Source organism: Xiphias gladius, chromosome 15 (assembly GCF_016859285.1).
Source record: "Xiphias gladius isolate SHS-SW01 ecotype Sanya breed wild chromosome 15, ASM1685928v1, whole genome shotgun sequence".
NCBI lineage: Eukaryota > Metazoa > Chordata > Actinopteri > Istiophoriformes > Xiphiidae > Xiphias > Xiphias gladius.
Window position 1 is genome coordinate 33,887,762 of NC_053414.1, and position 25,763 is coordinate 33,913,524.

General features: G+C 38.1%; 2 protein-coding genes and 1 long non-coding RNA gene across 4 annotated transcripts in view; 2 read left to right on the forward strand and 1 right to left on the reverse strand.

Moving 5' to 3' along the window:
• On the reverse strand, window positions 1-10,212 carry tmx2b (thioredoxin-related transmembrane protein 2b). Of its 2 annotated transcripts, XR_005708954.1 has the most exons (9): window positions 9,921-10,212; window positions 8,906-8,966; window positions 8,219-8,332; window positions 7,125-7,201; window positions 6,865-6,971; window positions 6,714-6,779; window positions 6,426-6,555; window positions 4,913-5,143; window positions 1-427 (listed from the first exon to the last, which is right to left on the reverse strand). XR_005708954.1 is itself a non-coding variant. In XM_040146043.1 (8 exons), the coding sequence occupies exons 1-8, from the start codon at window positions 10,107-10,109 to the stop codon at window positions 4,964-4,966; spliced, it is 924 nt and encodes a 307-aa protein (XP_040001977.1). In that variant the 5' UTR covers window positions 10,110-10,212; the 3' UTR covers window positions 1-4,963. The 2 variants fall into 2 exon arrangements, 1 of the variants encoding a protein (XP_040001977.1); XM_040146043.1 differs by having other exon boundaries at window positions 1-5,143.
• Window positions 10,213-10,507: 295 nt separating this feature from the next.
• Window positions 10,508-15,438, forward strand: LOC120800405. The gene is made up of 4 exons (XR_005708983.1): window positions 10,508-10,612; window positions 11,581-11,677; window positions 13,200-13,271; window positions 13,609-15,438. It is a non-coding gene; the product is annotated as an uncharacterized LOC120800405 (long non-coding RNA).
• A 1,516-nt stretch (window positions 15,439-16,954) lies between these two features.
• Window positions 16,955-25,763, forward strand: part of LOC120799674 (dual specificity testis-specific protein kinase 2-like) — a 32,415-nt gene continuing 23,606 nt past the window's right edge. Inside the window, exons 1-2 of the mRNA XM_040144938.1 lie at window positions 16,955-17,099; window positions 17,641-18,574. Coding sequence (XP_040000872.1) covers window positions 18,368-18,574 — 207 coding nt within the window. The 5' untranslated portion in view covers window positions 16,955-17,099; window positions 17,641-18,367. The remainder of the gene's footprint in view (window positions 17,100-17,640; window positions 18,575-25,763) is intronic.

The window sequence follows — 25,763 nt, forward strand, 5'->3', positions numbered from 1 at the left end:
TTCATGTGCACGGTATTTTATTGCGTGAATAACAAAACAGGCCAGACTTCTGACGTGTTTTCAGCAGACTTCTCCATTCACGTACAGGAGCAAATATACATACAAGCCTTGGAATGCAGCTCAAATGAAATGCAACATGACAATAAGGTCGTCAGTTTCAAAATATTTGTAAATTACAAACCAAAAACAAATTAGTAATAAAATAATAAATGCGGGATAAAACCTCAGTATGACCAAAAAGCAAATCTAAATAGTGCATATTTTTAACAGTTAAAAAACTCAAAATCCTGATTAAGAACGTTATCAAGAAACAAAAGTAGCACGAAGTAATGCAAGAAAATTCATTTAAATGCCTAAAAAAAAAACCTCTTGATCTGGTCCAAAAAGACCAAAAGAAGCCGCTCACCAACCTTTCTGATGAATCATTCTGTAAAGGCAATTTATAAGGAATAAATAAATAAGACAAAACTGGATGCGTCAATGACTCAGACAATTCTGGAATGTGATGTGAACTTCTGTTTGAAGCTGCAAACATGCTCTCAGTTCATCATCATGCTAATCACAGCTTTAGAGAATTAAAGGTTTAACAGTATTCAGACAATGAATATGCCAGACAAGTGTTTGACATAATTTTGATCGGCTAACATGACTTCAAAATTTGAGTGAAAATGTGGAAATGCAAAGTCACTGTGAAGCTTCCAGGATGTGTACACAGTCTAAAAGATCCAGTCAGTGATGATCATATTTACCAACATCATGGCACTGTCTGATGATGTAACTATCTGTCAGCACTGAAGAAATCTGACACACTCTTCACTGATGTTTCATCAAAGTCAAATGACATTCAATATACACAGTGTGTTCAGGTGAACACTCACATCTTAATATGTTCTCTGTTGATTTTGGCTGCTAAGATCACCCTTCAATAAACAGACTCTGCACAGTTTCACAACCCCAGGCTCAGGACCCGATGTGGGGTCCCTTGATATGAAGACAGGCTCATGGATAATTTCTGACCGATACATTTCCAGTATACAACAAAACTGAGTGGACCCCTATGCAATATCACTAAAATGTTAAATTATTCATATCTCTGTCATCTTACAATAACTTATTTTTCTGTTGAAATGTACAGTATTGGAGCTAATGTATGATTAGAAACAAATAGGATAGATGAACTACATTGATACAGGCCCTAAAGTGCAACCCTAAAGACACAAAGGTGAGCACACCTGGGACTTCCACTTAAGGCCAAATGCATGAACAGGGTAATAAAATAACTGTGGACACAGCTACCTCAGTTTGGGGGACACACCCTGGTTGTGTCTAATGCATCTAATAAAGTGGGAATGTTCTGATGTGGGGCTACATGAGTGCAAATGGTGTAGGGAAGATGGTATTTATAGATGGCAATATGAATGCAAGCCTGTATACCAAAATACTGAATGAAAAGACGATTCCAGACTCAAGAAGCTTAGCTGGTTGAGGCAGACGGCCGCCCACCATGTGCCAGTTTCTACCCGTTAAAAGGGAGTTTTTCCTTGCCACTGTCATCAAGTGCTTGCTCATTGGGGAATTTTGGGTCCCTGTAAATAATATTGTAAAGACTGTACAGTCTAGACCTCCGCTATATGAAAAGTGTCCTGAGATAACCTTTGTTATGATTTGGTTCTATATAAAGAAAATTGAGTTGAATTGAATTGAATTTGCAGGAGAGGAATTTTCCAACATGACAATGATCCCAAATACAATTCAAAAATCATATAAGCGTTTGTAAAGAAGAAAAAAGTGAAAACTATGACCAGGACAAGGATGTCCCCCGACTTAAATCCAATAAAAAAAAACCTTTGGAGTATTTTAAAGCAGACGGTAGAGCAACAAAGCCCCTCCAGCAAAGAGCAGATGAAAAGAATCATCTCTCCACAGATCTGTGTTGGACTGGTATCATCCATGTCCAGGATGATCAAATCTGTCATCGAAAATAAAGGTGGACATACAAAATAACTGCATTAAAAGTCAGTTCACCCTTTAGTGAAGGGTGAATTTACTTTTATTGCAGTTTAATAAGGACCTTTCATTATAGTTTAATTAGTAGAACATTTCTGTTTTTCATTCTTCTTGGGCTTTGGCTAAAAACAAATAGAATTTAAATAAATGGATAGGATTTGTAGTTACTTAGCATATCAATGATACTGACCAGGTGTGTACTCAGTTTTGTTATATACTACAAATTTATTTGATATCATTTGTAATAGAAAATAGATTAAAACAACAGCCATTCTATAGCAGCTCTGTGTGGCTGAACCTAGGTGCAGTGGTGCTTTGAGCTAAATGCTAACATACAAACAATGACACTGCTAACATGCTAATGTTTAGCAGGTATAATGTCAACCATGGTCATCATGTTCACTATCTTAGCATACAGCTGAGGTTGATGGGAATGTCACTGGATTTGCAGATATTTGGTCATGAACCAAAGTATTGGACAAATTAAAATTTTGACCAGATGGTGGTGCTGGATGAAAAGTCAGAGCATCACCAAAGTGAGTAGGATGTCTGTAAATTTCATAGCAATCCACCCAACCTTCTCTGGCTCCCACTCCTCAAATTTGTTGAGATATTTTAGTCTGGACAAAAGTGGTGGACTGACCGACTTTTGCCACCTATAAAAGCTACACTACTAGCCTGGCAAAAAAAAAAAAAATATCATCATTCAGTAGACTCTTTCCATTTCGACCATTTCAGATATGATGTCTAAAACTGTGAAATGGCCTAAAGCCGGGCAGACACTTTATGGACTAAGCCCGATTTCAATTCAGATCAGTTGTCATCTGACATGCAGTTTGGGGGAGGGGGTCACAACGCTGATTAACTGACAGATGATCAGAAGGGCAGACGTTTTTGGTTGGCTGTCTGCAATTTGATCTGTTTCATGGTCCGATTTCTCCACATGGCTGCAGTTAAAAGATTGGTTATCAACTGCAGTGAGCTTGTTTTACTATTTACTAGTATTTTAGATGTTGTGGCTAAACCTGTAGTCTTCACCGTGACTGTATTGTGATATAAAACAGAACTTTGCTGCAGAACAAAAAACTATATTGTCTGCATCTTTCACTTCTTCTTACTTTCTATTCATAATAGAATAGCACAAAGTGAAGGTGCCTTTCTCTCTTTTTGTCAGCATAGAGAAAACGGTCAGTTGTTTAAATAAACTTTAAGGGAACCATCACTGGTAAAAAAAACCAACTAGGATTTTTGTCTTTATGTTCATCCTGAGCTCCACATTATGGCTAATGAATTGATCCATACAGTGAAGCATAAAGTCGTTAGTTCTGAAGGCAGATTAAAACCTGAAGTTTTAATTAAAACAACGTACAGATTAATAAAAACGCACAGCGACTGCCCAACTTAAAGAATGATTAGGAAACATCCTCCCTGTTCCTGAAAAAAGAATATAAAAAACTACCATCTTCAGATTTTCAAACCATCTTGACTATGGTCTATTTGCAGGGGTCATGAGAATTTTGGGAGCTCCAAACCAGAGTGCCTGGCCCATAAAGGAAACTGTATTATACGAAGCTCCACTTGATGCTGAGGCTCAATCACTGCTTTCTTCTAAAACATAAAAATACTACGTACCTTGTTAATGACATAACCAGTGACGTAACTACATTTTAGATACGCTGTAACGGGATTTTGTTTTTAATATGCTGCCCTGCGTGAAGCACTTTGTAACTTGAGTTTTTAAAAGTGATCTATAAATAATAATAATTATTATCAGAATTTAGGTACTTAAAAACTATGTGCTACCCAATCAGTATATAACCTTCAAATAAGAAAACGTCTCACAAGTTAGCCATGAATGCATGGCATGAATATAGGCAAAATGACATGTTATCTGAGAGCTGAAGACAGTCATGTTCATCTCAGTTTGAGAGGCAAATACAATGAATTTTAAGAAAGCAACAACAAACGAAGGTGATCCAAAATCTGTAAAAAATAAAGTGAAATGAAATTGCTTGAATGTTTTGTCAGAAAAGTTTGAATGAGCTGGGTCTGTCCACACCAGGACAAAGTGAAGTCTGTAGAGATGAATAGGGATGCTGTCTAACTATTAGTAAACTTGAGTAATACCACCTGACTCATACAGATGTGTCGAGGCTCCCATATTGTGTCTAATTTCTATCGAAAACCACAAGGAACCCGAATGTTTAACACTGCAAATGAATTCTATGCCATACACAGCCTACTTTGTGTGCACCAGAGTTATAATTTGTTTAAAATGTATTTACAGTTAATTGTAAAATGGTTAAAAAAAAACAAACAAAAAAAACAAAACATCTACTCTGAATTAAATTAGTTGCATAAAAAAAATCTAAATCAAAAAAGAACAAAGTAGCAACACATTCACTACTCCCTCATTATTAATTAGCAAGAACTCAACTGACTCTCCTAAATGAGCAGTCAATCAGACTTCACAGCTTTGACCAGAAATGTGCTGTGTAGACTTCAGTAACGTGATGCACATGGCAGGTCAGCACAGCACATTTCCAGGTCTTACACTGATATACTGGACCACTATACAGCATTACAGCCCTCATCAAAGGCTGGTTTACTGTATCTCAGTTTGCTTCCCGACTCAAGTGTACACTTGTTCTCTTTGTTCAGTTCTAAAAAAGGGAAAATAAAATGAGTTCACTATAGCTGCACAAGTGTTGAATTACTGGGTTTAAAGAAAGTTTAGGGTTAAATTGTGCTGAAAAGAGACAGAATTACTATAGCAATTTCAATTCTCAATTAATCCGCATCTCAATAAGTGATCCTAACTGACACCAGTACTGTGCTGATTCATGAGTGAACAATCTGAACACTTGGAAGAGGAGAGCGAAGAAGAGGTGGAGGAGGAGCTGACCTGGACTTGTAAGTTCCATCCAGAAGTCAAAGTTGAGCGATACAAACTGTCTTATTTGTCCTTCTTGGATTCGGACTCTTCCTTGTGGGCACTGACTCCTTGCTGCTCTGCTTCCTCCTCCTCAGGGACTGGTGGGAACTGGGATTGGCTGAACTTGTCTTCTTTTGTCTTGTTAAGTTTCTTGGATTTCTGATAGAGTTCGTTCAGATTGAACTCTCTGATGATGTTCTCCTGGTGGGGAAAGACAGAGGTTTTCTTGAGTAGTTTGGCAAATCTTTTTGTAATGAAAAAAAATACATACATGTTTATATTCCCCAGACTGAGGAAAAAAGCATTACGCTATAATTGGTAGTGTATTGGTACCAATATCAAAAATGATATCCAAGTCTACTGATTAATGACAACAACTGCAGGCCTTTGGAGACTATATTAAGCAACTACCCACTTAAAACAACATGTGCATTGAAAGGGTTACTGGTCACTGAAATTGCTCCTCTTGTCCATACTGACTGAAATTTACCACTGACATCTCTTCCCGAAGGAACTGCAATGTAACTTATGAGGGACAAAATCCGCAGTCCCTGCTCTGTGCAACAAAAACTTCTAAAGTTCAGCTGAAGCTTCCAAAGTTAAATTCTTTTTAGAACACAATTCCTGCTGTGTGATCTAACCCTTGACTCCAGCTCAGCCAGGAATCAGTATCTGTGGAAACTCAAAGAGGGATTTGTGTGCTAAAAAGACTAACTGTGGAAAATATCCTCTTCATTTGTCTAACATAGTTTGCAGAAACCTACTATTAATAAACTGAATCAGCTGATTTAAGACAGACTTGAAAAATGGGAACTGATCCTTAAAAATACACAAAACATAAGCACTAAAATATACCACCACAAACTTAAATACCATTATGAAATGTTAAGAAAAAATAATTTAAAACCTGAGGGTTTTGACATGGTTTCACCAACTGGCTGTGAATATTGGGTCAAGTGCTATTTAGTATCAGTGACGTGACTCATTTTATGTTTCAGTCCAACACTAAAACACCGAAACCTTCTAGCTGACATACTATTAGCAAATATGAAATTTCAAGGAAGCCACAGTGTGTATTTTATATTTTAAATGCCAGAGGTCACTTTTCAGCTGCTTAAAAATTAGACTCATAATGCATAATTAATTCAATTAATGCTAGAAATGCATTTAAAGCATCCTTGTTTAGTTCAGTCTACCACTTAAAATGAGGGTGAAAACATCTTTATAATACAGGTAAAACTGTAGCTGAATGTTAAAGTCTCTTCACTTTCTCTAATTCTATACAATACCTTTTGGAGAAATAGTTTGATGGAAAAAAGACATTAAAGTATAAACTGCTACCATGTCCATAGTACAACAGCATGGTTGAACTAGTAAATTGATGTTTGCTGTTTTTGAAAACAAAGTACACATTACTGTCAACATAAGCCGTGTATTTTTCTGATAAACAGTCACAGATCTGAAGTGTACTGTCCAGTCTGACCTCAGTGAAGCTCCAGGATACAGCTCTCCCCTTCTTGTCCACCTGGGGGCGTCGCATCACCTCCTTCCCTCCCTGGAACAACACCAGAGAGGGGAGCTGCTTGGACAGCGGAGATGTAGATACTTTGTACCTGTAGAACAGAGTTAAATCCACACAAAACAACATGTTCGTGTTTCTAGTCTGTTCTCTCTGAGATCAAAATAAAAGCTCATCATTCTGTAAAAATTGAGGAAAAAAACTTCTCAAAGACAAAAGAGAATTAAAAAACAAAAGAGATCAATGTCTTACTTCTTGGAAACCTCTCCATAACGTCCAATGTCCACTTTACCAAACTTGAGGCCAGTACAGTTATACCTTAAATACAAGAACAGAAGTAACTGAAGTTACTCTTGTTAATGTGAGTGCATCTCATACTTTTACTGAGTGGATGGAATCTTACTTGAGAGAGAGATCAGCATAGACAGAAGCAAAGGACTGGCACTCTGGAGACCAGTTGGCAAAAAATTCAACAATCCATGTAACACGACTGTCTCTGTCAAGCTCATCCTGGACACAGACAGTATATATACACACACACACACACACACACACACACACACACAAACACACACACACACAATTTAGATTCATGATTAAAAAGAAATTGTACAGATCTTTGCTCTGACATGGAATGGCCAAACAGCTACCATTTTCACTCACATCAATGGTTTTGTCGCCAAAGTATTTGATGTACTCTGGTCCCATGTAAAGTGGAGGCTTACAGGTCATCAAAAAAACTAAAACAGACAAAGAACAAACAGAAGAGAATAGCATTAGGACTTTATCTTTGATGATATTTGCAGAATTAGAGCTACAACAATTAGTCCATTAGTTGATTAGTCAATTGACGGAACATCAACGGGCACAGATTTGACAATGTTATCATTTAAGTCATTTATAAAGCAAAAATGCCACACATTCTCCAGTTGCACACTTTCCAATGTGCTTTTTTGTGTCATATCATTATAAATTGAATATTGAACAGTTAATATAAAGATGTCACCTTGGGTTCAAGGAAATGGTGGTGGGATTTTTTAAATTTTCATGACATTTTACAGACTTAATTATCACAATTTATCACCAGATTAACCTACAACAAAGTAATTATTTGTCTCCTCTATGTGTTTAGGCTGTGCACTACAGAGCCCAATAGGTACTGTAATTCTAGGGGCCATTGCCATTACTGGAACTTTGGATGATACTATATAAACAAATAAGTTTTATTTGAATAGAAAATGGTATTGAATGAATATCTGTATTCACTTTCAACTTGGTATCTGAGCATCCCCAAAGGAATATTTATGTTTGCACCATCACTCTTCTTGAAGATATCTACTATTAAAGCACTGGCTCTGTTCTTCAATTATTGATAACTGAGCTTGATTAATGTTTTTATGAAAGATTATGGCAGAGATTAATTTCACATTCTACTTTAAGTTAACTACTGTGCAGCAGCAGTGAATCCAATCAACAATTCACATTTAATAGTGTCTGGACAACACTGGAGCTCTATGACTCAGAGGAATAAGATATATCTGTCTTTGATACACACACAATACTTGTTAGTTGGGAACATTCATTGTTGATAGTGGTCTTTTAACCAGATTTGTTGACAATTAGAAAAATATACAAATATCACCAGACCTTAAGCCATATCTGACAAAAAAAACCCTAGTTTTTGACATCTGAATTTATAAGACAGGAAACAGAAGTGTCAGCTTATGTATGTGTATAACACTACTTGTTGGACTGACCTATGCAGAGTGTCAGGTAAAGCAATCCCATCCTGATATCCAGTCTGAAGAACAGGATCACATTGGCCACTTTGCTGAAGAGGATAATGTTGCCCACATGCTGCTCCACGGTTACTGACATGAACCAAATACAGAGACTTTTCATGTTTTTGTTGAAATGCCACAAAACGGTATGAATTAGCAGGAGATAATGAAGCTCATCTGTTTTTAAAATCCCGACCAGTGGTGTTTCTACGATTCGACCAGTATGGTACCTGAAGGATGATGCTGATATTTTGTAACTGAATAAGATGACAGCTGATATTCATTGTCCTTAAAAAGTACTACTGTAAGCCTTAAACAGAAAGATAAATGATCTAATGTGTTACTTCTAGAATTTTATTCTTGTCACACTGAAAAAACAAACAAACATGAGTCAATAAAATTTTCCACTGAAAACTTAGCTAAATATGATTAAAAAAAATTTGACAGACAGAGAATGACAATGACAGACATATATCTGACTGTTAAAGAATCATATTTGGCCAGTTAACTGGTTTAATGTCACTTGTATCCTTACAGTTCTTGTTACTTAGTGTTGGCCATGGTCAGGAATACACCATTGTCAGATCATAACATGACATTTCACCGTATTGCTGCTCAGAAGAAATTAATCCAGAACTAATAAAACAAAAAAAAATTACTCACTCGCTCGTCTGTTCTTCATCATTACGATGGCACTGAGAAACATGAGAATCTCCACTTCTCTCTGAGAACACAAATGTAACAAGTCTCATCTGTAGCCAGCCATGTTAACCAATCTGTTCATATTGGTATCATCCTTCAAGATCGTACTAACATGGTTTGATCAAAGATGTAAATACTCAACATCCAACATAAAGTCGGATGACAAATTAAAGTAAAACCATACATAAAGTGTCTTAGTTAGGTGTTGGGCCACCATAAGCTGCCAGAACAGCTTCAATTCATTTTGGCATAGATTCTACAAATCTCTGTAACTTTACTGGAAGGATTTAACACCATTCTTTGAAAAGGTATTCCCTCATATTGTGTTTTGATGATGGTGGGTGAGAGTGCGTACTAACACTAAATCTGCCTTAGGTGTTCAACTGGGTTGCGATCTCGTGACGGCGAAAGCCATAACATATCATTCACATAATTTTCATACACATCAAACCATTCAGTGACCCCCCGTGCCCTATACATTGTACATAAATAATATAAATATATATTAAAAAAAGAAAAAGAGAAAAAAAGAACTTGACTCAAACTATCCTGTACTGATTGTCCTTGCACTCTTAACGTAGTGACGTTACACGTCAACGACTACGCTAACGTTAGATACCTAAGCTAATACTGAATGGCGTACTGCAACTAGCTATACGTCATTCTGAATTTACAGTAACGATGGTTTACAGATTATATGTGCCGTATAAAATATAATACCCTACTTAATTGTACCAAGTTATAAAATAAGTTTTGTGACTTATGTGTCGCTGCCAACAAGCACAACAGTTTGAATCTCTAGTTTTTTGACCGTAGTTTGGCCTGTCAGTCTCTCCGTGCAGCTAAAAACTGTCACCTGGCCCCATACCGCCAGCTTGTCCAACGATTCAAAACTATGTCGATCCAGCGAACAGCTCGCTACTACAGAGTTGATAACATTTCTTGAAAAGCAATTTGTGACGCATTTTCTACGGACCCAGTCGAAGTCGCAGGAGTTGCCGTCCTCTCGCTCTGTGGCCAGATGGTCGCAGATGCCAGGCGTCTTGCGGACAGCTAGAAAGGCTACGGACATAAAGAGAGAAGCTACATAGTAGGGCTTCAGCAGCCACTTGTACACCTGTGGAAGGTGATACAGGAAAGCGAATAATGGCGTTAGCAGAGCCATTTTCCAATTAATTATCGTACTACCACTAAAACAGGAAGTGAAGCCCGAAAAATCGGAGCCTTCCGATGATGAAGCCGTTAGCTTAATATGACTAGCTCAATGATAACCGTTTGGTGCTTAGAGGTGGAAGGAATTACAACTTCCTGTTTAGTTAAAAAATAAATCCCCACATAAATACATGGCATTCACCAAGCCAGATGTAAATGTCTTTTTTTTATTGTATTTTAAAATGTATTTTATGTAAATATAATATTATGCTATCTATTTCAATACATTTTTGTGTTCCTCACACGCATGGATTGCGTTTTCTCACCCCAAATTAACACATATCCGCTTTTATTACGAAAGTGGAAGACTGAACTTCCTGTGGAGCTATTGTTAACTCTTGGTAGCTTGGTGCAGCTCTGCAGTTTGCCCTCGGCAAAATTGTGAAGATTTAAAGGGCCGGAATGAGGTGCGGAGGACAATCAGGGCGAATGTGTTGTAACAGAGTGTGCTGCATGGTAAGGTCAGAGAATAGGTCACTCCTAAGTCCAAGATTCCTTCATGGTTCTTGTGAGGCTTTCAGGTTGTCAAAAGTTAAAAAAGGTAGCTGTTCTAATTACTTATTGGAAAAGGAAAGATCCAGAGTACTGTGGCATTTGTTTTTAACTGCAGCCTTTTTCACTGAGGTCAACTTGGGTTGTAATACTGGGAAAAACAAGTGTTACTAATAACATTAAAGGTGCTATATTTAAGTTTTTTTAAATGCTATATAGCTAACATTAACCATAACAGCTGTTTGCTTAAAAGCCTAGAAGAAAGGCTGCAAGTTCAGCATCAAACGTCATTTCTTTACGTGCTACTTCTTCATTCTCTCATGTTGGACTGAGGGCAGACTGGACACTACAGTGACTCACTATCAGAAAGTGATGAGATGGGCCAGTCAGGCAGGGGCTAGCTGGTTAGCATGCTAACTACAGTAGAAGAGGAGATAGAAATAGAAGCAAAACGAGTAAAAATTGCCATTGCTTTCCATTGTTGGAGACAGCTCTTGGCAAGTAAAGGAATGAAGTTTGATGCTGAACATTTCTTCTAGACTGCTACGTAAACAGCTGTTGGCTATGTAGTGCTAGCAAAAACTTACATATAGCATTTTTAACGTCTTAAAAAAAAAAATTTTAAACAGCTTTTTTCTATTCAAGTTTCCAAGTATAACATGACAGTGTAACAGTGAGCCAGTATACACCACATCAGGAACCTGAAACTGAAACAGCTAAATGGAATTCAACTGTCAATGACATGACATGTAAAAATGTATTCTGCAAATTTTATTTATTTATTTATTTATTTGGTTGGTTAATTTACAGTTATTCTACAAACTGTTTGAGATGGTAAGTATTCTTCCGTGGATTAAGATAAACTAAAGCAAACCAAACCTGTGAACGTGTGATTTCCTGTATGTGACAATATAACGTACTCTGTTCTTTAGGTGAGCCTGTGCCCGCTGCAGCCACAGATTTCTGTTCTTCGCAGACAGGAGTGGAACCTCACATGGTTTTCTGCTGTTGTATCCCATCCGCCTCAAGGTTGGATGTGTTTGCATTATGAGATGCTTTTCTGCTCACTACAGTTGTAAGAAGTGTTTATCTGAGTTACTGTAACCTTTCTGTCAATCCCAATCTGTCTGACCATTCTCCTCTGACCTTTCTCTTCAACAAGGTGTTTCCATCCACAGAACTGCCACTCATTGGATTTTTTAGGTTTTTGGTACCATTCTGAATAAACTCTAGAGGCTATTGTGTGTGTGAAAATTCCATTAGATCAGCAGTTTCAGAAATAACCAAACCAGCCCATCTGTCACCAACAATCATGCCACAGTCAAAGTCACTGAGATCACATTTTTTCTCCATTCTGATGTTTGGTGTGAACATTAACTGAAGCTTCATGCTGTATCTGTATGATTTTATGCATTGTACTGCTAGCACATGATTGGCTGATTAGATAGGGGTGGCTCTGGCTCAGAAGGTAGAGCGGGTCTACCATTAACTGGAAGGTCGGTGGTTCGATAGTGATGTATCACTGTGTCAGTGTCAGTGTGTGTGTGTGTGTGTGTGTGTGTGTGTGTGTGTGTGTGTGTGTGTTTAGAAAGCACATTATGTATAGAAAAAAGCGCTGTATGCATGTTTGTGTGAATGGGTGAATGTGACATTTAGTGTAAAGCGCTTTGAGTGGTTGATAAGACTAGAAAAGTGTTATATAAGTGCAGTCAATTTACCATAATTGCATGAATAAGCAGGTGTGCAGGTGTTCCTATTTAAGTGCTTGGTGAGTGTATGTCCCCAAGCATTGTCCAAATGGCCAGTAGAGGGACACCACAAAACCATGGACTTGTATTGCTGCCTGCTTTCCTGGCTGGACCATCTAAGCTGTTAGTAACAACAGTACAGCTGTCATTCAGCACCCATAAGGAAAGTAAAGAAGCTCATTTCTGAGAATGTCCTCCCAAGAAGAACAACTCACAACAAAACACAGGACCTAAACACAGAGACCAGTGTTTGTTTCCCACTTGAAACCATGAGTTCATATGGTTTTTGTTTTTTTAATGCATGAACATAATTGTTCAGTAACCTTAACTACATGTTTATTACTGTAACCATAACAAAAAATGCACCCTAACAAATTACTTGTTACTGGCACACCCTGGACAGGCCACAAGTCCATCACAAGGCTGACATATAGAGACAAATAACCAGTCACACTCACATTCACACCTACAGGCAATTTAGAGTTGCCAATTAACTGGTGTGTCTTTGGGAGGAAGCAAGGGTGCCTGGAGAAAACACAGAGGGAGAACATACAAACTCTACACAGAAGAAGACCCTGGCCAAACCATGTCTTGAACCGAGTATTTTCTTGCTGTGCAGCAACAGTGCTAACACTGCGCTACCATGTGATACTAATATTCTGATTAGGCAGTATGTAAAATTTTGATTTGGTATCACATAAATTTAACTTACAATAATATAATTTAATTTATATAGATTTTATCCATCCTAATTAATCTGTTCTAGTTTGTTTTTTTGTTTCTTGTTTTTTTTCTGGAAATAGCCTGCCATACATCTTCCTTTTTGGCACAGATGGATCATTTACAGACAATGAGTACAACACTAATTAAAAGCTGTGAGTAAGAAAAATCCACTTACTTCATCTTTCTGTTGATAAACACTTCTTCAGAACTATTTCATTTGAAATGCATCATGTTTTCCATTACAGTCCTTGGTTTGATCTAAAACATGTATCATAACCAAGTGAAAACCTTGATGTGTGGATGGCTATAAATAGGAATTGTGACATCACCCTGTGTGATTCATCATGATATTATGTTGATTTTGAATTTATGATCTCATCACCTACATTTGTGGATTAAGGACATAGATTTGGACACAACAATGGTTTTTTGTTGTTACCTCCTCCAAGGATTTTATGTTTTCACCTATGTCTGTTTGTTTGTCTACAGGATGACGCAGAAAGTACTGAACCGATTTGCACCAAACTTCCTGGGGGGATTTGCCATGGGCCAGGAAAGAACCCATTAAATTTTGGTGCAGAATCAATTAAAGGGGAAAATCCAGGATATTTTTTATCACTTAAAATTGCGAGTGGGGACATTTTTTAACATTTCGTCAATATTTGGCCTTGGCAGAAGTATGTGCTCTACTGAGTGCCATTGTAGTTGTTGAATTTGTTCATATACCAAGGTATAAAAAGACACATAGAAAATGGTCTTTCAAATCTGATATTTGCTAAATCAGCTTTTTATTTCTAAACATGTACATTTTGTTTACAGTGCATCCTGATGCACGATGTTTCTGCCATCTATCACTTCTATGTTGTTATGTTCACAAAGTATATTTACAAATGCATACTCAATCATGATCTACATGGTGACATAAAAAGTGAGAGGGTCATACAAATGGGGAACTATCACTCCTCTAGATGAAACCAAGCCATGGTGTCATCCTTGCAACCTTAAAATCACACAACACTGACCTCACTTTAACCTCTTGAGTATTTAAAAAAAAAAATGTTCAATGTGATTATTTAGTTATTTCGGGATTTTCCTCATATATCACAACCCTATATCAAAACACACTGTACATATTTCATATGTTAAAAATACATGAAAAAATGCCTTTATTTGATGGAGCATTAGCAGTGTTCCATTGTTTAAAGGTAAACTGGGCTACATCCAGGCCAAATTATTTTTCTGGTGCTGCACTGCGTGCAGTTCTGTTCTGTGGGCCTATGCAGAGTTCCCTCATCACTCCCTCCAATGTGAACAGGAAACGCATGCCAGTAGCACACAGCATGGACCTGTTAGACGTTTGGCTTAATGTGGCGCAGCACAACACTGACTTAATAAGAGGCATGCTGGTTAGAAACTTTGTCTGACTTTTGCCAGTGCTGCAGAACGTCACCATGTCACATGACCGTAAAACCTTGCGGGAGCCAGGCACCTGCATTTTTCTGAGTCAGTCGCTGCAATTGCTCTCCTCCGGCTGAACCAACTGAGAACCACCTATGTGAAGAACGAACTTTGCCTTAAGTTCCCTTAAGGCTCACTAACATGCATGACATGTGGTATGCTTTTATTAAGAACTTCAGATCTGTTATCTCTTACAGTTATCGCTCCTAAAGGGGATGCAATTTTTTTTTTATCACCTCCTTCTTGTAGCTCATTGTTTTTCCCATCAAGAAAGCTAGTCTAAAAGTCTAAAAGTGTTGATTTGGCAGGTATTCCATGTGTGACTTTACCCCCATACACCTTAACCCATTGCCCTAGATGTTTTCATTAAACATTATGTAGATTAAATTTCACGTGTCAAAAGACTAATATAAAGTTGTGTTTGGCCTGAAAATGTTTTAGAACAACATATTTTTGAGTGAGTAAAAATGTGTATAAGTTTTGCACAACAGTCTGACATATTGAGGGTAACACTCATATTTTTAAATAAAAAAGCATTGAACAGCTGTGCAGATTTTCCGCAATGGGTTGTGTGAACATCTGCTGCTGTGACAGAGGTGTACGATGTTTTGGCGTGTTGCTTACTGATGATGCATTTTTTGCAATTGAACAGGTATTCTGTGTTTGTGTAATAGTCTTTATGTACTGTATATAGTTTTGCGAGCTCACTCACGGTACGGGAAGCACAATGTGTCCGACTGGACGCCATTGTTTTTATACTCCACCTCTGCTTTCGAAGGCAGTCGAAGTTGAAAACGAACGCAGCTTTTCATTTAAACGGAAGCGGTGTTGCGCAACACCCTGTTGCGTTACGCATGCGCACTGCCTTTTATTTTACGGCGGGGTTTATATTTATCGCTGCTGACTGGGTAACACTTCTGACACACTCATCAAACGATTGAAAGCGTACCTTAAAGCCCGTTGCACACCTTTTCGATGAAACATGTCGTTCAACCCGGTATCCGTTACAGTATACAGAGTTTTCCGATTGAACGTGTCCAAGATGAAGATGGTCTGTGTGGTTTTCTATTTATTTTTCTATTTTTTTTTATTTAGAAATTAAACCCTGAAATAAATTATCTTTTGATATTGTTATTATTATCGGAATAGTGTATATGCTTCACTTTATTTTTATTATTTAATAGAATTACTGGCTTATTTATTCATTTATCAAAATGTGCCATTGCCAGTGCTCTACTTCCGGCTCAGCAGCTGGTCCAGGATCCGTTTTTGTTGTAAATTTCAGTTCATACAGGAAGTTTTACAACTTTGAAATAAAAGTCTTAAAGGACAACAAAATAATCATTTGAAAAGTGAGGTAAAGCAAATCGGCTGTGGCTCAGGAGGTAGAGCGCGTCGTCCACTAAGCGGAAGGTCGGGGGTTCGATCACCGGCTCCTACTCAATCTTCGTGCCGAAGTGTCCCTTGGGCAAGATACTCAACCCCCAATTCCCCCCGATGTATCGTGTGTGTGTGTGTGTGTGTGTGTGTGTGTATAGAAATGAGAACTGTACGAATGCATGGGTGAATGTAGCAGTAGTGTAAAGCTCTTTGAGTGGTCAATAAGTCTAGAAAAGCGATATATATAAGTGCAGTCCATTTAGAATTACTTACATTTTTTAAAAATTTATTACGCAGCACGACATTTTTTATTCCATCACATTCGTTCAGTGTCCCATTGTCTCTATTGTGGTACAAATTTCATGACTTTTATAAATGACAGAAATACATCTGTAATCTATTTTATTTTTTGTTCATATCACACATAAACTAAGTGTATTTTGGCATAAAGCAGGCTGTTGAAAATGGATATCTTCTAATGCTATTTATGTAATAAACCTGACGTACATTTCATTTAGCCTCAATGTTTTTATTTATTTATTTATTTATTTAACCAAGTTAATTATGTTTTATACCATAATTCCATAATTGTATTTTACATTACATATGTCCCAAGTTGAAATTTAAATCGCCGTCATCACATTTTTCAAAATTTTTGACTTAAGGGAAGAATAATTGATCAGTTGTGTGTTGATTATTATTCAAAATATAGGCGTATTTCATTGCTACGTTTAAAAAGAAAAATTTAACAGCATCGAGAGCATGAATTTGTAGAGTGAGCAAGGTAATGCTTCTATATTTTTTGTAATGTGGATATATTTTATTGGAAATCAAGATTGTACTTTTTAAGTGATAAACAACGTTTCTTTAAAGTGCAACAACTGTAGGTGCATACTACATATACTGTACATCGGCTGTTGAGGTTAAAAAGCTTTTATTGTTAAAAATCTAACAGGAAGTCCTCTGTATCACTCTCGCTATCTTTAGCATTATGGTAGTCGCCGTATCAAGCGGCTCGTGAAGAAGGCATCCAGACAGGATTATCAACAGCAGGCACCGCCGAACTGCCGAGCGATATTTCTGGTCATAGTTCACCTCCAACAGTCGGACCGATTTCCATCCAGATCAACGTGAGGAGAGAGGTAAACCGTCGACTCCGTCTTTCCACCCAGCTTGTCATTGACAGCTCCCGTAATTTACAGCAGCTAGGGTTTTTTTTTTTTAGCCTATTTTCCAGGAGAAATATGGGATATCGAAGCGCCACATTCTCCGGCTTATTTAGCATCATTAACCATACGCAGTTATATTAAAAAAAAAAAGGAAAACATAGTTGAATGAGGCCTATAATTATTTCTTAGCCTGACAGTCCGGTTGATCTGTGCAGGTCGATGTTATCCAATGTAGGTTATGGCTTATCACCCCATGACCGGTGATTTACTGTGGCTGCTAGCCTCATGGCTACCGTATACACACAGTAGATGGCCCGGGGCTGAATTCAGATGATGCTCTCAATCGACAAATGCGACAAGATCAGCGCATATGTGTCCTGTCTTTACATAGTGGTGATATTTCACTGATGACGTCAATCCGTTATAGCACCTATGGCTGCTGTAAACATGTCGGTAGTGCTGTGGTATATTGTTTCCTATAATATCTCTATAATATTCTTACGTACTTGCACAGGGACCTTTATATGGCAGCTGGTTGCTCGGCCCTCCTACCCTCTCCCGGTACCGTGCAGCTGCAGCATCCATCGTCACAGCCTCCAAATTGACGGGATGACGGAGAGAATCGAGCCTCCTCACGTACCAACAGGGTGATGTGACGTTCACGCTCTTTCAGGAATTCTTAAAACCGCCGATCGTGGCATGGATATTTGGAGTGACTTAACTTTTCATTAGTGAGGCTTTTCCATCTTTCCTGAGGCAAGAGGACAGGGGTAGCCCCAGATAAGCATATCAGGAGCTGGTGGGGACTTTGATTGTTGCTCAGGGGCACTTCAACAGCTTGGATGAATGAACCTGGGAGCCATGGTTGACCCTGTCTTTCAACCTCACCTCAAATGAGATGAATTAGAGGATGCTGAACAAATGAGATAATGTGTCTCGCTGGAGTAGAAATATAAATAATATTTTTCTTTAATATTTGAGTAGTAACCTCTGCTGCAGCTTTCACCAGTGTGGAACCTGAAAAGCAGATGCAATCAGAGTTGCAGTATTGTGTAAAACAGATATATTATCAGTTCATTGGGTCAGCCATACAGCCCACAGAAGCCGTCTTGATCATTGTGACATTATGATGGTGGGAGTCAGCATTATCTCATGCCTCTGGACTCTTGAAGTTTAGCAGACATTTTGGTTCCCCTGTGGGAAAGAACGGAGCAACTGGAGTGCAGTGGTCTGTAAACACCATGGACTACCACGCTGAGTGCTGCTTCTGCGATCCTGAGGACGGTCATGGTGGCCCAGATGAGCTGTCACTCCACAGTATCCACGCGCCAAATCGGATCCGCCCATCCTCGTACCGAGCCCTGAGGAGTGCTGTGTCCAGCCTGGCCCGCATCGACGACTTCTTTTGTGAGAAGATTGGTTCAGGCTTCTTCTCTGAGGTCTTCAAGGTATGTGACCTAATCCATTGATCAAACTGTAAATTTTCAATGGTTGATATAAACCTCTTTGGGTTTATCATTACTACTCAAAATGTCAGCAGTCAGGCAGTTTGAAATATATGATCCTTGAATTATGGTGCAGTTTTTCTTATAGTTCAGTTGTTAGAATATATGGTAAGTTTACTTTTGATAAGAAGCGCAGCATTCCTCTTCATCTAAGGCAGAAGGAGAGGTATCAATCCCATAAATTTTGTTGAAACCTGATAATAAAAGAAACCATTATTCGCAGTCTTAAGCCATAATTTTTCATTCTTTAGTTTGTTCATCTACCTGTTTGTGACAGATATTATCTCGGGTGCTACCGATCATCAATCAATTGATTCATAATATTTTTTTGGTGAAAAATGCCCATTACAGTTTTCCTGAGCCATGGCATAATAACTATTTTGGGGCTCTCATGTAAGAAATTTGCTGTTGGGCAATATATCATTAGAAACTGAACAATACCGGTAGAGACACTATATAAAGACATTTTTTTTGTGTTTAGAGTGTGACTACTGCAGGTAGAAACATGATTGCATTTACAAACATTTGCTGTTTGGGGCAGAAACCTCTTCATGTCACGCATATGTAATCATCAGCTGTAGAAAATATCTTCACTGCTGGTGGAAACATCATCCGAGTGGATAAAAAATGTTAGGGTTAGGGTTAGGGAAGACATGTCTGTCTAAGGCAGAGTACAGTTCAGTCCAGGCTATTTTTGTTTCCTCCATTTGCTAAAAAGTGTCAAACAGCACTGCTTCATCCTCGACAAAAAATTCAGGTCCAGTTGATTTTAAGACCAAGAGCAGCTTCCACCTTATTTTTAGAGTCAGAGGTTGTCTGATGTGACAAAAAAAATTGAAGCCAGAAGGAAATGTAGTTAAATAAACGAAATAATTTTTATTCCCACTGTGCCACGATGGCAAACCTTGTTATATTTGGAGAGGCAGAGTGGAAAACTGTGTTTAGATGTCTTCAGATAGTTGATAACTGGTAGCAGGCAACAACTATTTGATGAACTGTGTCAAGAATGATAGGGGAGGTAAGAGGTCCTATTTTGCTTTTGCTTATCTTCCCATAAACATCTTGGACTGCATTCATAGAGAAACAATGATGGCTAAAACTGTATTAATAAGACATCACTTTTGTCCTGAAGTCTCAAACGCTCCAGCTGTGAGGTGTGTGCGGAGCCGTTGCTGGGCCTCCTTAAAATGAGATAACGAGACTCGGGTTAGGGCAGCAGCTACTGTCATTTATATGCAAAGTTACAGTAACACATAGTAGCTAGCTGAGTAATTTACCTTTGACATGCTACATCAGTGATATACTTAAAGCCAACATCTTCTCCGTTCTTCTTGAGAAGGGAAAAAGTTCTCTCATAAGAGGTGAAGGGGAGCTCACTCTTTACGATGTGGTAGATGGTGGTGATTAACTTCTCCACCCACTGGATTGTGTTTTGTTTGCCCGTTGTGTCCACACATGAAGTGACCCAGCTGGTGGGCTGTCCACCACCCACTTTACCAGCACTCATTCAAAATGTTTGCGACTCTTGTTGTGTGTGTCTAAAGTCTGTTTTCTGTAGTTATTGGTCCCCTTGAAAAACAAACCCCCTTGGTTGGCGTTGGCAGGGAATTGGCGGCAAACTGAGTACTACATACCACTTTCACCTTCCTCCACCAAGGTGTTCTGTGTTTTCCACGATACTAGGAACTCCCTCTTTCTTTTAGTAGCCTCTTATAGTTACGTGCATAAGTAATTGAAAAGCAACTGCAATTTTTGTAATTTTGCACCACCACAATGGATCTGAAGCAAAGCCATCAAGATGTGATTGACGTGTAGACTTTCAGCTTTAATTCAAGGGGTTTAACAAAAATATCACATCAACTGTTTATGAATTACAGCCATTTTTATAAAAAGTCCCTTTTTTCCAGAGGCTCAAAAGTAATCGGACAGTTGACTGACAGTCAGTTTCGTGGCCAGATGTGGCCTGTTCCCTCGTTATTTAATGAAAAATTAAGCAGATAAAAGGTCTGCAGTTGATTCCAAGTGTTTAACTTGCTGTTCATGGGAACTCTCAATATACGTTCCAAAGAGGTGTTGATGCAAATTAAGGAGGCCATCATTAGGCTGAAAAAACCAATACCAAACTGTCAGAAAGATGGCAGAAACTTTAGGAGTGGCCAGATCAACAATTTGGTACGTTCTTGAAAAGAAGGAATGCACTGGTAAGTTCAACAACACCAAAAGGCCTGGAAGACCACGGAAGAAAACTAAGGTGTATGATCACAGATTTCTTTCTTTGGGGAAGGAAAAACCCTTCACAACATCCATCCAGGTCAAGAACACTCTCAAGGAGGTGGGCGTATCAATGACAGTCTACAATCAAGAGCCACCTTCATGAATGTAAATACAGAGGGTTTACCACAAGGTGCAAACCACTGGTAACACCCAAGAACAGAAAGGCCAGATTAGAATTTGCCAGAAAACCTCAGAAATGTTTGCCCAGCTCTAGAAAAAGATTCTTTGGACAGATGAAACCAAGATGAGCTTGTACTTAAATGATGGGAAGAGAAGAGTATGGGGAAGGAAAGGAATGATTCATGATCCAAAGCGTACCACATCATCTGTTAAACATGGTGAAGGCAGTGTTATGGCATGGGCATGTATCCCTGCCAATGCGACTTGATCACTGGTGTTTATTGATGATATGACTGTTGATAGAAGTAGCAGGATCAATGCTGAAGTGTATAGGGTTATACTATCTGCTCAGATTCAGCCAAATGTTGGAAAAATGATATGACGGTGCTTCACAGTACAGATGGATAATGATCTAAAACATACTGCAAAAGCAACCCAGGAGGTTTTGAAGGAAAACAAATGGAATATTCTTCAATGGCCAAGTCAGTCACCTGACCTCAACCCAATTGAGCATGCATTTCACTCACTGAAGACAAAACTGGAGGAATGGGAGGAAACTCAGCATTTGTTGATGTCCATGGGTTCCAGACTTCAGGCAGTCATTGACTGCAAAGGATTTTCATCCAAGTATTAAAAATAATCCTATATTTATAATTATGTTGGTTTGTCCAATTTACTTTTGAGCCTCTGGAAATGAGGGACTATGTATAAAAATGGCTGTTATTCCTAAACGATCAATGCAATATTTTTGGTAAAACCCTTGAATTAAAGCAGAAAGTCTTCACGTCAATCACATCTTGATGGATTCATTCCATTGTGGTGGTGTACAGAGACAAAATTACAATAATTATGCACCTAACTGTACGCTTCCTTTGACATATTGGCTGGGTGAAACTTTTACTAGTTGACTTCAAGAAAAAAATTTATCAGGGAATTGAGGGTTAGCTTTAGCATCACAGGTGAACTGACTTGTAACTGTGATTGGCGGAAACACTGTAAGTGGCCCAAACGGGCCAGTAACTGGCCAAACAACTTGACCAACACTGTACTGGCCCTGGGTCATAGGGGCATTGCTTATGTTGAACCCTGCATAATCCAGTCAAGTATGCAGGGGAAATACAGAAATTTTACGGTCACCTGAATGGCCCTCCTCCTGCAGTATGATTTTTTTTTTTTTAGCCAACTCTGCTAATATTCTGTGTTGTGCTTTATCACTATTGCAGTGGTGGGACTGACTGAAGTGGTGTTCTGTTTAACCATGTCAACTATGGGGGCCAGGTGTTCTTATTAAATGGCCAGTTAAATCAACCCAGGATTAAGGTAAACTTGGATCAAGCCAACTGGCAAATAAGGCATAGCGTGGGAAAAGTTACCCATATTCAGATTTGAAGTAGTGTTGCGTAGTGATGGAATACAACAAACATTTAATATTCAGTTGTGGGAAGGGTGTAAGTGACTTTAATTTTCAACCAGGAATTGATAATGCAGAGTTGCATTATCAAAAAAAAAATGAATGAGGGGAAAATAAAATCCCTAATTTTAAAATACCAAAAAGAAAAAAAAAAATTACACCCAATGCAAATTCAACAAAAAATACTTGAAATCAAACACAGACTCATAAGTTACACCATCAGAAACCTGACAAATATTTTTATCTGTCTCTCTGCTTTCCCCCCTTATTTCATCATCATCGGGCAGAATGCTCTGTGGCGGCAAAAATATAATTAAAATCGAAACAAAAAAATTAAAGCCTGGAAACTTAGCAGTGGTTTATAGAAGTGAAGTTTGTCGGAAAAAACAGCCTGACCTTCTGATTTTTCCTTCTGCCACAACAATACACTACACCTAGTGGCTAATTTTGTCGTAGCCATTGTTACTTAATTTAATCCAATCACCTTATTTGATGCAGTGAAACTGGACAACTATTGATAAAATAAAAAAAATTACAAAATTAAAAGCCCTTAGTCTATTTAAAATTCAGCAGTTGAATTATGTCAAAATTTGGAAGTACACTAACTATCTCATAACAGGTCAGGTGATAGTAGGCCTGTACCAATTACCAATTAAAGGAGAAGCCATTCTTACAGTGGCTTTAGAAGGTATTCAGACTCTTTCACTTTTTTCACACTTTTAGTGTTTGCAGTTTTTTGTTTAAATAGATAACATCCCTTGGCATTTTTGCCTATCAGTTTTTGGCCTACTCAGTAACCCATGATGACAAAGTGAAAACTATTTTAGAAATTTTTGCAAATTTATTAAAAATCAAAAACAGAAATCTCTCATTTACAAAAGTATTACGTCCCTTAAAATCAGTACTTTTTAGAAGCCCATTTGACAGCTTTAAGTCTTCATGGGCAAGTCTCCACAAGCTTTACAAACCTGGATTTGGGAACTTTATCCCTTTCTTCCTGGCAGATCCTCTCAACCTCTGTCAGATTAGATGGGAAGCGCCTGTGAACTGCCATCTCCTGGTCTCTCCACCGATGTTCAATGGGGTTTATGTCTGGGCTTTGGCTGGGCCACTTAAGGACAGTCAGAGACTTCAGGAGTATGAAGTGTTGTCTTGGATGTATAGTTTGGGTCATTGTGCTGTTGCCTCAGTCTCAGGTCTCAGTCCTTTGGACTTCGTGGCTTGGTTTTTGTCCTGACATGTGGTGTGAATTTTGGTACCTTATATGAACAGGTGTGTGCCTTTCTAAACTATGCAAAAACTATGCAAAAATTCCTAAAAAAATGTTTTCACTTTGTGATTATGGGTTATTGAGTGTAAATTGATGGGCAATTGGCAATTTTATCCAATTGAAATAAAATAACAACACAATAAAGTGTGCAAAACATGGAGAGGTCTGAACACTCTCCGAAGCTACTGTATAGTCCTGTATTGTAGACTTGGTTGCAGTATAACCAGTGTTTGTGTTTGAATGTTGAGACAAACTGGGATTTGTAACAAACAAAAATATACAGTATTGCAAGGCATAATAACTACTCAGATACAAAGACAAATACAGTAGTGTAATATAACTAACCATACAGCATTCATTCACTTACAAATTAAAATTTTTAATTACCAATGCATTTATCTGATAGATACAGTATACTTGGCCCACAGTATTCCTTGTGTAGTTTTTTAATAAAGAAAATTATTTATTGTACAAGGGTTTTTCAAGGATGAGATTTTTTTCAGAAGCCATTGCCAGATTGTTTGCACAGGCTTGAGATAATCACAAAGATTAAACTATTTTAGGCTACTAATAAATGTCAAATTAGAGAAATTCCAAGTCCCAGTAGGCTCTGTCAGTGGTTCTGAGTCTGTGTGTAGGACAAAACAAAAGAGAGAGGAAGATCATTCTGTCGTACTACTAACACTCACTTGCTGCTGTGGACCCATCCCCACGACGACAGCAACTTGCAGTCCAGCTCCCGACATAACCAGCCGGTCAGTGTGCACTGTTGTACCGAGGAGAACAGTCTTATCTCAGCAGGCCCTTTGGTAGTTTACTGCTTGCTGTTTTAATTAACAGTTCCTTTGGGAAGGTGAAATTTACCCTCGGAGTTTAAATATATTTGTTGCCAACACTTTGTCCAAAGGTGAAACTGAATATATGATAAATATGTTTTATTGGACAGTTTAACAGCAGCACTGCCTCTGTGGATTTTGGGGTTCTAATATGTACAGATATATCCACGCATTTCACCAGAAATACATTTGTATAACGGAAAATGAACAGAGGCAGTGCAGTATATTAAATTTTTCTGTATTCTTTTTATATAATTTAATATAATTCTCGTTGCATGTGTTTTCACTATTTGTATGTGTTTGTGTATTTGTACCGTTTTTGTATCTGGAACATGCTTCCCTTAATGCTTGTGCTTTCACTCGTGTGTGTTTGGTATTTGTTGCTTTTTCTGTATCTGGAGCACGTTTCCCTTAATGTTTTTGCTTTCTCTCTTGTACTAGCTTTGTCCTTAGGGGCCACTGTACGGAACTACTACTGATTGAATGAGAACTAATCAATGATAATGGATCAGAATTCAGTTTAAAATGCACAGTTAGGTTTATTAAAAATGTTAAACTCTCAGCTCACTCTTTTCCTGTTCAGTCTGCATTGTGTTATTGTGTGTGTGCATGCCGCCTGTCAGCTGTGGGGCGTGGCCTCAGTAATGGCCCAGTGGATTTGTGCAGATCAGAACAAGTGATGAGAAATCCAGAAAGCCTATTAGTGCTACGCTATTAATACACACACGTACACACGCACACAAACACAAAGACACAAATGCATGCACTTGCAGGTCTAGACACTGGCAGAACTTTGCAGGTGCAGTCAGTGATCCATCTGGTCACACCCATGACCTAGCCCTGTGAAAACAAGCATGGTGTTTCCAGACTTAGCAATTAAGTCAAAAGAAATCAAAAGAAAACATTAATAACAGCTGACGTAAAACATTAGGCTGCTATGCTAATGTTGTCAACAGATCCCACAGAGTTTTAATGAACAACATAAAGTACATACATTATATATCATACAATCCAGTGCTGTAAATTATTATGACTTAATTGAACCTGCAAAAAAACTCAGTATTAGCACTTACTGACTTTTAAGAGGGAGGAAAGAGAACATAGAAGCTGATTAATAATAATAATAATCAAACTAATAATTATAAAGATAAGGATAATAATGAGACTAATAATAAGAATCAGACTAAATTTTATAATAATGATAATATTAATAATTAAAGC